The sequence below is a fragment of the Chionomys nivalis genome, chromosome 1 (genome assembly GCF_950005125.1).
Source record: "Chionomys nivalis chromosome 1, mChiNiv1.1, whole genome shotgun sequence".
In the NCBI taxonomy this organism is placed as follows: domain Eukaryota; kingdom Metazoa; phylum Chordata; class Mammalia; order Rodentia; family Cricetidae; genus Chionomys; species Chionomys nivalis.
Window position 1 is genome coordinate 179946332 of NC_080086.1, and position 13767 is coordinate 179960098.

General features: G+C 39.3%; 1 protein-coding gene across 5 annotated transcripts in view; it reads right to left on the reverse strand.

Annotated features, from left to right (window-relative positions):
* The window catches only part of Ptprz1 (protein tyrosine phosphatase receptor type Z1), a 175959-nt gene that overhangs the window by 16309 nt on the left and 145883 nt on the right, over positions 1 to 13767 (reverse strand). For 3 of the 5 annotated variants that reach the window (XM_057765069.1, XM_057765077.1, XM_057765052.1), the window contains 9 exons: positions 13414 to 13499; positions 10924 to 10944; positions 10630 to 10726; positions 7565 to 7647; positions 5770 to 5904; positions 4461 to 4595; positions 3853 to 4016; positions 2262 to 2397; positions 278 to 424 (listed from right to left, as the gene is read on the reverse strand). In XM_057765069.1, the coding sequence (XP_057621052.1) occupies positions 278 to 424; positions 2262 to 2397; positions 3853 to 4016; positions 4461 to 4595; positions 5770 to 5904; positions 7565 to 7647; positions 10630 to 10726; positions 10924 to 10944; positions 13414 to 13499 (1004 nt within the window). The remainder of the gene's footprint in view (positions 1 to 277; positions 425 to 2261; positions 2398 to 3852; positions 4017 to 4460; positions 4596 to 5769; positions 5905 to 7564; positions 7648 to 10629; positions 10727 to 10923; positions 10945 to 13413; positions 13500 to 13767) is intronic. The other 2 variants (XM_057765086.1, XM_057765061.1) reach the window with 1 other exon arrangement.

A 13767-nucleotide genomic window follows, 5' to 3' on the forward strand; every position in this document is an offset into this window, starting at 1 on the left:
TTCTGCGTCCTTCTTTCCTGGGTCAATCTGCATTTATCAAAGTTAGTCCACGGTTTCTGACAACTTTTCCTCTTGCTACTAGAATTAAGCGTCTCTTTAAAATCTATCTCCTGGCCCTGTAACCTTTTGTAAGGAACAAGCATGATTCAACTGCAAAGCCATTATTCCAGCAACACTCCCAGCTCCTCCACGTGGGCCTTGTCTACTCAAATGAGGAGCTACAGGGACATTCAGTTCTGTAGTGACAGCAGAGAGGCATTGAAGCAAGCAAACTCACCTGGAACTGTTTTTCTAATTTTGTCTTCCCTGTTGGTCCAGGTATGAGGAGTGTATTAACATAGGAATGAATGTGGCTGTCCGGCACCTCTGTTTCTTTGCTGAGTATGGCCTCAACCAGTGTATCATGAATGAAGACGTACTGCTCCTGAGAAAACAATAATGGCAGGAACAGCGCTTTAGATTTTCTGACGGGCCGGGCGGTGGTGGCGCACGCCTTTAATCCCAGCACTCGGGAGGCAGAGGCAGGCGGATCTCTGTGAGTTCGAGACCAGCCTGGTCTACAGAGCTAGTTCCGGGACAGGCTCCAAAGCCACAGAGAAACCCTGTCTCGAAAAACCAAAAAAAAAAAAAAAAAAAAAAAAAAAAGATTTTCTGACGGATACCTAGGTATAAATACAGAAACTTGCACTGACAGATTGCTAGCGTTCAACAAAATGGCCCTGAGAGGTCTTGCCGAAAATTGCTAATGGCTAGAAAGCAGACAGGAGAGGAGGGGATCCAGAGAGAAAGAAACAACCTCCCTCTCTGTTTTTCCCACATCGATCTTGGTGGAGACAAGGACAGAAAACTCGCTAGGTTAAAGCAAAGTCCTCTGCCCTCCTGCAGTCTTGGACCTCACCAGAAGCTCTAGGGGCAGGGGGAGTGCTTCTCATGGGAAATACTTTGCTCTCCTGGTAGCCTGTTACGTACGAGCAAAGTAGGCTTCTGGTTAGGTATGTGTCATGGCAACACAAAACCCAGACATTCCTGGGAGGAGGATCGCTCAATCAAGGAATAGTTTCCCTCAGATTAGCCTGTGGGTGTGTCTATGGGGGTATTTTCTTGATTGTGAAGAGATGTAAGGGGGTCCACCCCACGCCACTGTGGGTGAAGCCATCCCAGGGCAGATAGGTGTTGGCTGTATAAAAACGGTAGCAATGGAAGTCAGGGGAATCGAGAGTCAGCATTCTTCCAGAATCTCTACTTCAGTTCCTTCTCTGTCTTCCATTGCTGGTGGACTGTAACCTGTAAGCCAAACAACCCTTTTTCTCCCAAGTGGTTCTGGTTTTGTCACAGCAACAGGGAACAAAGTGGAACAATCAGGTTCAAGTTTGTCTGGTTTGTATTCAAAGACTCCCCTATATTTCATTAGTTAGACTTCTCTCTGGTTTTGTCTAGCAGAAAGTCATCTCAATGATGGAATTTGGCTTTGGTTTGTTTTTTTGTCTTAGTATTCTTAAGTTGGTATCGTAACTTTCAATCTACAATTATTTTCATTTGAAAATAAGAAAGAATAACACAGAGATCTTTAAACTCTGCCCTGTCTTATATTTGATCATGTACTTTAAATAAAAGCAACCAAATCCATTAATTTCCCGCATTGAGCAGCGTTAGGTGTTCACTCACATGGGTGGATGTTGACCGTTCTACTGAGGCTGAGACTTTACCATAGCTCATACCATCTGAAAGTCTTCATTTTCTCACAAAATGGGCAGAATTTAGCTGTCCTAGTCATGGCTCATTTGTAACTTACTGTTATAGGCCGAATTGTATTTCCTTGAAAGATAAATTGAAACTCAGCACAGGAATACCTCTGAATACAGTCTTACTTATAGATAGCGGTACCACAGGTATGATTAGCATAGAGAGGTGGCGGGCATTCACATTAGAGAAGGGAAGTTTAGACACAGAGGGAAGAAAGCCATGAAGAGACAGAGGGAGAAATTAGAACAATGTTCCTATGACCAAGGATACACGCAGCCCCCAGAGTCCAAAACAAGGCCAGAAAACACACATCTCTTCAAGCTTCTGGAGGACCGAAGCCCTGCGAAGACTTCGCTGATGGGCTTTTTCTGAATTCAGACTGTAGCAAATACATTTCTGTCATTGTTATTTCTACTATAAGTAGTCCCTCCTTAGAGCCATTCTCAGAGACCAACACATCTAGATTTCAGGGACACCTCCATACTTTAGATTACTAAAGATATATTTAAAAGCCATACCTCCGTTTGCACCAAATAATTTCTTTGTGAACGAATGTGTTTTAAGAAGCCAAATATGTTGACGGTTCCTTCATGTTGAATCTGTTGCAGCATACTGTCAAGAACAATATATGTGCCCGTTCTCCCGACGCCAGCACTGTCCAGAAGAAGAGAAAGGAACACTTTGGGCTAACACGTTAAAATAAATAAGTTTATTTTTTGGTTGTTTCTGCTGTGGCTCAAATTGCAAGGCAACCTGGCTGTTTCTGAGGGATGTTTCAAAAATAGTTCCAAGAGTTATTGTTGTTTGTTTACTCTACAAGAAAATATTATGCATTGGGGTATGCGAGTAAAGCAGACATTTAGTTTGAGAGAAATGAAGCTGACAGCTTCAACAGATCTGAAAGGTAAAGGTCCCAGGGTCTGTGCTGCCAAGTAGACATGTTTGCAAAGGTTTTGACACTAATGAGAAAAAGAGAACTCAATGGAGCTTTCAGCTGAAAATTTCATCTCCGAGAGGCTACAAGGAATAAAGCACATCTCCTGCCATTTCTAAAGGGCCATTATCGTCCACCTTCTTCAGAGCCACTGTCTGAGGGACAGAATCCAGGCAGGGCTTCTTTTCAAAAGTCCCCACAAGTACTACGGTTCGAATTAGCACCTGTTCTGCACAATAGCCAGGCCCTTGTCCCTTTGCCGAGAGACAAACCCTGACCTTCAGAAACCCGCTTCCTTGAATTCTCTGGTTTTCTACAGTTTATTGTCAAGTTACCAGATTAAAAACCACCAGGATCAACCTCTCCAACTTTATCTGAGAACAAGACCAAGTAGATGATTAAAATGTGTCAGATGAGCTGTGTATCAAAGTCGCTTCTGTGAAAACACAGCCCCTGCTTCTCCACAAATACTACATAAAGAAGTGAAAGTGATTTTGGCAGTGATGAGGCTTGTCATACTTGTTTAGTATTAGCTTTGATTATTTTAACTGTAGAACATTAAAGTGACATCTCTTGTACGAACTGTTCTCTTTCTCTCTTCCGCCTAACTGTGTTATTTCTATTATCAGCCTCCTTTTGGAAAGTCTAGTTCTTGGGCAACAATGAATTGCTAATAGAGTCAGCATGACTTTCAAGAAGCTGGGGAAACAAGAGAGGGATTTGGGGGAGCCAAAGTATTTAAAAAAATATCAGGTTTATCTTGCTAAATTTCTTCTTGTCTGAGTGCCTTGCTTTCTCTAATATATAAAGCTGGCATGATAAATTCGACAACAGATTAAGTCAGGACAAGGATGATGTTTTAAGCATTTTCATCCTATGGTGTTGTGTGTGGCTAACAGATGTTTAGGAAGAAAACAGCGCTGTCCCTAACTCATACAGTTAATAAGCTGAAATCCAATTCAGATAGAGCAACACCTGCTGCTGTGACATCTCCAGCCTTCGAGTTGTGAGTCTAGCATACTCGGTCTTACTGGTCAGTGCTTAGGAGGATGGGAAAATAATTTAACTTCCCCTACTGCATGAAATCACTTCTGGTTTGGGAAAGTGGCTCCTTCAGTCCCCTCGTGTCAGCATAAGCAATCCTGTGCGCTTAGAAGCACATCTTTGGGACTCACCTGCAGTGGACGACAACGGGCCCCACCGCGTGGCGCTTGGCCTGGGCAGCCTTTCTCACAAAGGTCAGCACTGGCAAGGAGTACTCTGGGACGCCCATGTCAGGCCACTGAGTGTAATGGTACTGCGTGACTAGGCGCCCACTGGATCTTCCTTTCTGGGAGCCCTGGAAGAGTTTAGACAGCTGAGAGCAGCAAGTAAGAATTATGTATATTTATGGTGTACAGCATATACAAGCCAGAGCCACTTTGGAAGAGAGAATATCAATTGAGAAAATGCCTCACCACAATGGTCTATGGGCATGGCCTATGGTGCATTTTCCTTATTGACGACTGATGTGGGAGGACCCAGCTCCCTGTGGGCAGTACCACCCCTGGGTTGGTGGTCCTGGGTACTATAAGAAAACAGGTTGAGGAAGCCATGAGGAGCTAGATAATATATAGCTTTCCTCTATGGCCTTTGCATCAGGCCCCTGCCTTAAGTTCCTTCTCAGACTGTCCTCAGTGCTGGACTATTGCCTGGAGTCATAAACTGAAATAAACCCTTTCTTCACCAAGTTGCTTTTGGTCACAGTGCTTTATCACAGCAATAGAAACCCTAAAACACTTACCTTTTTTATCTTTGTGTTTCTTAGGGTGAAATTCCTCACAGTATAGTAAGCAAGCACCTGAACATTCTTCTGGTTGACTAGGAAGCTTCCATATTCTTCACTACCATCAGTAGGCCAGTACTGGTCACATTTTCTCTGTAAAAGAAAAACACAAGTATGTAGTTTCCATGTTTCAAAATCCAATGTGCATATCACTCTAGAAAACAGTAAAGGTCTGGAAGAGTGACATGAATGGAATCTTTATTATTATCGTTGTATATTCTCTTATGTCTATGGGTTTTTTTCATACATGTTTTTCATGCATAGCTATGCACCACTTGTGTGTTTTCTGGCCTACAGAGGCCAGAAAATGACACTGGATGTTCTAGAACTTAAGTTACAGATGGCTGTGAGCTGCCATGTGGGTGCTGGGATTCAAGCTGGGTCCTTTGGAAAAACAGCCAGTCCATTAATCTTTTCAACCCTATCAATGAGCTCCGACACTTCTTGACTATTTTCTCTTCTTTCCTAAGCAACGACAAATCAGTTTTAGATGATCCAGAGACAGAATCACAGGTCTGAAAGACATTTCATATGATCTAGTACCATGTTCCATCTTTTAGACAAGGGAAGTAAAACAGGAGCACTGGGTTGCTATAGGCTCAGCACTCAAATCTAGGTTCCATGAATTGAAACCTACTCTGTTCTTCACTGGTTTTCATGAGTTCAATTTACTTTTCTTTATATTATGAATAATGCATTGAAGAAGTAGATAACTTGACCTGATGATAAAACATTTTCATTGATAATGGTAACAATTTCCTATGAGTTGTCATGATACTAGAATGAATACCGTGGGCCTGGAGAACTGGTTCAGCAGTTAAGAGCAATTGCTGCTCTTCTAGAGGACCCGAGTTCAATTTCTAACAACCACATAGCAACTCACAAACTATAATTCCAGTGCCTGGTGATCCAATGCCTTCTTCTGGTCTCCACAGGCACAGGGCATGTGTGCATAGATGTACACAAAGGCAAAACACCCATACCATACATATAAGATAAAAATAATTAGGAAGAATACAATTATCTTTCATAATTCTTGCTGGTTTCTAATATTGACTATATCAGATATTAGAATCAGCTGGGAATGATTTCATAGCCCTGCCATTCCAGCACATTGGGAGGTAGAGGTGGAGGGGATTAGGAAATCAAGATTAACTTTGTAGAGAGTTTGCAGTTAGCCTGAGTTACATGAAACCATGCCTTAGAAAATAAAACAAAATAAAATTATCTAATTAAAAGCACCGCTAGCTGACAGATGACTACATACTCTTCCTTTCTCCACAAGGTTTGTTATCATAACGATGACTTCCACATTATGCTCCCATATCATTCTCCAGAAGTCTTCTGCTGTGGACTTCAGTGGACCCTGGGCAGCAATGTAGGCCTTTGGCCTGTTGTAGCCCTGGAGAAACAAATCACAAGTATATCTTGTTATGTAAATTACACACTTGTTTTAAACTGTGGAATCTAAGGTCAATACCCCTTTTCAATATCAGAAAACTACATAAATAACTTGTAAAGCTGTAGAACATTGATGATACTAATAAAGATAGTAACTTGCCTTCAACTTTACCTTTTTGTAAAAGTTAGTGACTTCTCTTTAGACAACCACAGACTTACATCTCTGCTCCCGAGGCATTTGGTTCAAAACTTTTGCTGTGCTTAAAGTCTGGTCCTTAATTGTGTTATTTTGAAATGTTTTTCAGGCAATAAGGCACAGTTAAGAAAGTGTTCAAATTACGACCTCTTTCTTCTCCTTGGGGATACTGAGCCTGGCTAATCATTAACAGATGTCTCTTAAGAAGCAGGCAGTGCTGTACTGATGCTGTGCAAACACTGCTTTAATCAATCATTGTACAAAATGGAAGCATCAGCCCTGACTTGGTGATGCGGAAACCAAATCTCAGAGAAATAAAAATGACTGTCCAGTATCATTGCTAGCCAGGGACAGAGCTGGGATTATAAGCACTTATACCTTCTAAGCCTATATTGTTTTGACACACAAATGGCTTCCGCTGGAAGGAAGAAATGGAAGTAGAAACTGACTTCTCTGAATTAAGTGTTGAATGTAGCCTTAACACAAAGACGCTGACCTGTGAGAACAGAGCCAGCAGTATAACAGAGTTCTGCTAACATCCAGTTGATCACATTAATTAAGTTCTGGCATTATCTACTGTTCCGAAGAATGCCACAAAGCTGATGTCATGAGGTTGCTTAAAACCACAGAGGCTGAATACTGGCTTCATAATATCATTTACCTATTGTTTAGTACTATCATTGAGAATTTTCGTTTATATTTATTGATCATCTGTGATATATGTAACAGTATATCACCTAGTTCCTGTTCCAGGAACTATGAGGAAACTCAAACTAAGTATAAGGCCTATACCCTCATATTTATGGAGTTATCAGTCTATCTGAATATCCATATTCTACCTGGAGTGTTGTATTTTCAGCCTAAATTCTTCCCTTGGTGTGGGAAGTCCTTCTGTATATGTGTTGCTTTTATTGGTAAATGAATAAAGTGGTTTCGGCCAGTGGCTTAACAGAATAGAGGTAGGCGGGAAACCTAAACTGAATGCTGGGAGAAAGAAGATGGAGTCAGGAAGAGCCCATGTAGCTGCCAGAGGAGAGAGATACCAGAACTTTGCCTGATAAGCCACAGTCACGTGGCGATACACAGATTAATAGAAATGAGTTAATTTATGATATAAGAGCTAGCTAGAAAGATGCTTAAGTTATTGGCCAAACAGTATTGCAAATAATATAGTTTCTGTGAGGCTATTTCAGGTCTGAGCAGCTGGAACAAATGAGCAGTCTCTGCCAACATTCCCTCTCTTAGAAAATAACAGAAGAACAGTATTAGTTAACCCAAAGATCTATAGCCATAGGTTCTTAAAATTTATTCAGTTTTTTTGTAATATCATTATATCAGATAACATTATATATATTATATGTAATATATATATATTATATGTAATATATATATATATATAATGGTGGCACAAGAAAATTCAGGGCTTTGCAAAATTTCCATAAAATTTTAAGTCAAATATGCTTACATCAACATAATTGGCATTGATGTAGTCAGTCAGCTTTCCATCTTTTTCTGCAAGTTGTGCAAGCTTAACCCTGCTATGATCATCTGGAACAACAATAACAACAAAGAATATATTTCACTAAAGCATAAAGACTTCTCTTCAGAATAAAGATCTTCTATATTTGCACATAATTTTATTGTAAAATTAAATTCAAGAGAAAATAATACACTATCATAATTCTGGGTCATAATGATTTGACAAACGTAACCAAGACAAATGGACAAGGATCTCAGATTTAAGAGTTTCTCATGCAGTGAGGCTAGAATACCCCAAAAGTGACATGCAGGTGCCAAGAGGTAGGTACTCGTACCAAAAAAAATGTAAAATAGATACTATACTGGTGTAAAGAAGTGGTTCTCAACCTGTGGGTCACGGTCCTCATTGGGTCACATACCATATATTTACATTATGATTCATAACAGTAACAAAATTACAGTTATGAAGTAGCAATGAAATAATTTTATTGTGGAGGGTCACCACCACAAGAGAAACCTTGTTGAAGGATCACAACATTAGGAAGGTTGAGAACTACTGGCATAAGGCAATAACTAAAGTTTTCAGAGAAGCTGGAATCTGGCATTGGTATCTTACATGGATTTTAAAAATGGTCCAGGGGTTAGGAATTATAGTATAATTAATAAAAACCCAGAGACAGATATTGGGGTTTAACCTGAAGACCAGAAAAACAAAGCAGCCAGCCACGGGTTCTTTCCTCTACCTCAGTCTGAAAATGACGATCCTATTTCTAGAAATCCTAAGAATGAGACTGAGCCTGAGAACTGTCTCCTCTCATCTTATATTCCTCTGTAGTGTTGGGATTAAAGGTGTATGTCATCACCGCCTGGTCTGGAAGGTTGACCGGGGTAGCTGTTTTACTCTCTGATCTTCAGGCAAGCTTTATTTATTAAAATACAAATGAAATGTCACTACAGGGGATAGTGGCATGGCACTTGAGAGAAGAGGGATGGGAGTGTCTCAAAGAGTGAAGACTGGCAGTGGATACTGAACAGAAAGTTGGAAGAGGAAGAGACAGCAGGGAGGGAAGCAGAGGGACCTTTGGGAGTTTCTGGGAAGGGCTTGCTTGAAACAAGGATAAGGAAGTAGACACTGATCAAACTGTAGCAGTTCTATGAAGACGCCTGACACTGAGGCTTCCCTGACAGTAGCAGACTACATGTGTTCAGACACATGTACAGACAGTTGTGGCTCCTGAAAAATGGGTCTGGACACCAGGCTGACCTGTTTCTCTATTCTGAGCCTAACACATTTTCTTAAAATTGGGCTTGTTCTTCTTCATTTCTAAAATAGAGCTGTTAGTACCCGTTTTTGCAGGGTTATTTAGGTGGGAAATAAGACAGTACTATTTTCAGTGCTAAGGAAATAGCAGGTGTTTAACACATGTCAATCTCTGTTCCTTCTTAATGTAACCAGGATAACTGTCTCAGGGGAAGAAACAAATCCATAGCAGAACCCTCTGCTAAAAAGTAAACACTTGTTTGGAAGGAAGGCAGTATCTACACAAGCTACTGAAGAGAACATGATAATTAAACGGAAGAACATGCAGTCTTATAGGCTGGACTGGAGCCAGCATTTAAGTGACCTTGTAGTAATGCATATGGTTAGGAAACCATCCAACCATCACAGGAGAAAAGATTAGAGTTTTTACATTTTTCCCCTTAGAGGGAAGAATCAACAGGAAACCAGATTTCAAGATGTAGAGGAAGTACTCTGCAGGCTACCAAAAGAGAAATACACATACACCAACCCAGTCACAAAACCTTTGATCTACAATGCTGTCCTCCCTTTCAAAATATGCTATGGTAATGGTGGACCTAGAGCTAGTCCATGAGATGGCACCCATACCAGACACTGCTTTGATGACCCACACCAGAGACTAGAAAACCCAGAGACCTACAGTAAAAACAAATACTACTGGTCTTAAAAGAAAAAAAAAGTAGTGAGAAAATGACTTTTAATGACATTCTGCTATACTAACAAACTAATGTTCTACTCAGTCATTGTCAGAGAAACTTCTTCCTGCAGCAGATGGGAACAAATACAGAGACCCCCATCCCGCCTAGGGGTCAGACATTACACACACGGGAAAATGAGAGAGATCGTGGAACATTCAGCTCTAAATGGGATGTCTCTATCAAATCCCTCCCTTCAGAGCTCCAGGAATCCTATGGAAGAAGAGGCAGAAAGAATCTAAGAGCCAGAGGGGATGGAGGACAGCAGGAGAACAAGTCCCTCCGAATCAACTAAACAAAGCTCATCTGAACTCACAACAACTGAAGGAGTAGGTTCAGAGCTTTCACAGATTGGCATCAGGTCCTCTAAGTGTATAGTATAGCTTTCAGTTTAGTGTCTTTATGGGATTCCCAAATAAAGAGTGAGTGCGTTTTTTACTCTTGTGCCTTCTCTTGGGCTCTTTTCCTTCTGTTGGTTTTCCTTGTCCAGCTTCGAGGTGATGGATTTTGCTTTATCTTACTCTATTTTATTAGGTCATGTTTTGTTGTTTCCCTCCACAATGAGGGAAAATGCAGCTAAGAAAAGATGGGAGGGAGGAATGAAAGGAGTATATCTAGCAGATCCACTACAGAACCCAGGAAGAATTCCATAAAAGGATGAAAACAAGTGCAGGTAGGAGCGGATAAAGGAAGTCAAGAGAAGCTCAGCGGGTTCGCAGGATCCACTAAGAGCGAGTGGATCCTAAGAAGGAGGACTATGGACTATAAACAATGGTTCAAACCTTAGTGAGAGAGATTCAGTCTATGGGGGTGAGGAAAAGACTAGATAAAAAGAGAAGTCCCTCTGTAGAAAGTAAACCAATACCACTGACAGCAGCATGTGTGACCTTCGTTTAACACCAATATTAGCATGCTACAGAAACTTCCCTCCCTGATCACACAGGCCTGGAAACATCCCCACTGAGGTCCACTGACAGATGATATGAGGACATCAATCGTCAGCCAACAGGACAGCACAGATGATGCTTGAGTCAGCTGAGTAAAGAGCGTACTTACAGGCTACAATATTGACGTATCTGTTCTTGTGCTTGTTGTCTGGGTGATTGGAGCTGTCTGCTGTAATACCTAAGTCAACAGTACAGCTCTGCACTTCCTGCAAAAAAATGGCATGCATAGCATTGTAACATAGACTCTTTTAAAACAAGTGCCTTTAAATATATGGGAGACAAAACAAATAAAATAGTCTAGCGAAAAAAAAATGTATACATATATATATATAGATACATATATATATTTATATGTTACAACTACTTCTTGGCTAAAAGAAAATGCAGTGAAATAATGCCTTACCTGGTAAAACTCTTTCAGTGTCTAATGAGGAAATGAATGCCAAAAAAGTAAAGAAACCAAATTCCACAGCACACGACAAATGAGAAAAGAAAGTGTTCATATTAGGTTTACAATGGAAAACTATGGTCATGCAATAAATACATTTGTCAACATACTAACACAACAGAATGTTTCAAACAGTTGCATGCAAATCAAAACACCTAATATTTTGGAACCTTGATTATGTAAATGAAAAAACAGCATGTTTACATGGGGATGCGGGTGTAATATGATGAATATTTAAAATGCAAATAAGAACCACATATTCCATGACCCATTCTGTCATAGTGTTTGGATTTGCTAATGTACAAATATAATTTGAATTGACCTCAATAGCACTATTTGAAACTCTGAATTAGTGATATATTTTTTGAGTTATTTTATGGAATAAATAGCTTCTTGTTAGGTGGTTTAGAGCAGATTTAGGGTTGTCAAAGTGTTAAATACTCCTAGAAGAGTTTTAATCATAGACATTGTCATATTGACATAAAATTTAAAAATCATTACTTTTTATAGATTTAATTAGTAGGTCAATTAAAAACAATTTCTGTGGATACAGAAAAAGTTCCAGTAACTTTCTATTAAAATGGATTAAAGATTTTTCCAGAATTGTTTCCTATCTAAACATATCAGTTTAAAATTTATAAATATATAGAGCTGGGATAAATAAAATGAAAGTCTTCTAATTTCTGAGAAAGTATAGACCAAATATGAATCTAGCCCCAGCAAATGCTCCAATCCCTCTATAAAAGCACTTATACCCTCTTTGGCAAGACTCTGAATGACTAAAAACAATCTAATATAAGAACCATTTAAAAGTTTTAGCATTATTAGTTATTCAGCTAATTATTAGTTATTCAGTTATTAAGTTAGTTACACATTTTCTTAAATCAGACTGAGTGAAAAGTAATGGGATTAAGAGAAATATTTGAGTAGAAATATGGTTATTAAATTAATTTAATTATTACAGGCTGTTTAAATAATTTCAGGGTGGCTTGACTAGTGTCAATCAATGACTAGCCTTGAGACAAACGCTGTCACGAACTTTAACTATAAATCATTTACTTTTTGCTTAGGATTTGCTTTTGTATATCTGGAAAGTCAGAGTCATATTTTGTCCATTTTCCCCCGCTGAATTATGGCTCTATTTCATGGCAGCCTCATGGTTTCCACCAGTTAATGGAGCAGGTGACTTTAACACGACAGTTAACATGAAAACAATCCTGTACTCCAGTAGCCTCTAGCTTACAGTAAGAAAGCATCTGGTGCTGTGAACACGAGACGCTATACTATACCACATTTTACTTCTATTCCGTTGAAAACTCTCTAATATGTTGCCTTTCCCTTCCGTAGCTGTCTTGATTGACAGCACTCCTGGGAAGTCTTGTTAGGTGTAAGAAGTTGTTGGGTATGCACAGAGTAGATGACAGGATAACGAAAACTATGATCAGGGCCAGAGCGCCATACCTTTAAAGAGAGAGTTCTAGGGGGTGCTGAGGAGGTGGGGAGTGAGGAAGAGATACAAAGGCAATATAGACTATGTTGCTTCCTAGCTGGGGTGACGGGGTAACGGCGGGGAGGGGAGACTGACAACTGCTTACTTGATGTGAAGGTTAATGGAAAGGATATGAGATTTCAAATCACAGACCTGGGTTTGAATCGCAGCATTGCTGCTTATCAGTTGCTAATTAATTTCTATGAAGTTTGATCGCATCAATTATATGATTCCATACAATAAAATGCGACTCTTGGAGCTGAAAGAACATTGACTATGAAGCCCCTGGTTAGTGACCTATGACCCTCAGAAATGGTGAACTTCGGACTCCTGACTCCTTATTTTGAGAAGTATGCTTAAGAGATAGGTCGGTGGACACAATACCCTTGCAGTAAGTTTCTCCACCTCCTCTAAGAGTATTTAACAGGGTCATTAGAAATTTTCTCAAGGATTAAAAGTGCAAATGATTTTAGAATTACATATTTTCTTGGAAAGTGGTTGTGATTTTATTTTGCATAATTCAAGTTTTTAAATGCTTCTGAGTTTGTGTTGGTGTAGCATAGATGTCATACATACAGTTAAGGATTTGTATTCAGTTTTGCTAAGAATCCTCAAGTTTAGTGGTTTAGTATTCTTTATGTAATTTTGAAAATGAAAATGAATCATTGTTACTAATTTAGATATTAAGAAAAGAATGTTAGCTGTCTGTACTTAGTGGGAAAGGGGTCACACTTAGATTTGCTTCTTCTCCTAGCCCACACTTGATTTTAAAACAGAAAGCCGATTTTCTAAGTTTTAGTAACTAAAACACACTTGCTAAGCACATATACAATTTTTCATATTCTTCCTACAACTAAAAATGATTTCAATGTCTTTACATCATGAAGAAGCTTCCTGGCGAAACTTTGAAATGTACTATATTTGATATTATTCAAAGAGACATATTTAAATCATACCTCAAATTCCTCAGTGAACCCATTACTTGCATGTAAGTCTGCAACATGTTTTGGGAAGTGTTTTATTGGAATTGCTCCAATATCATCTAAGTGAATAAAAAAAAAGCAAACATATTAGAAAGGATAATAGCAGAACTTACTGTTTCTTCTGTTTATAAGGAGTCATCTAAAATAACTTCACAATTCAACCATGAGAATCCTAACTAAAATGCAAGGTGCAATGACCAACTTTAGATGTATTTGTTATACAATTGAATTTGATTATATGTTTCTTTTCCTTATATACCCTAAATAGAAACTGATTTCTTTTCAGTGTTAATTCACAAATAACACTAAAACCATACTTCTTATCAA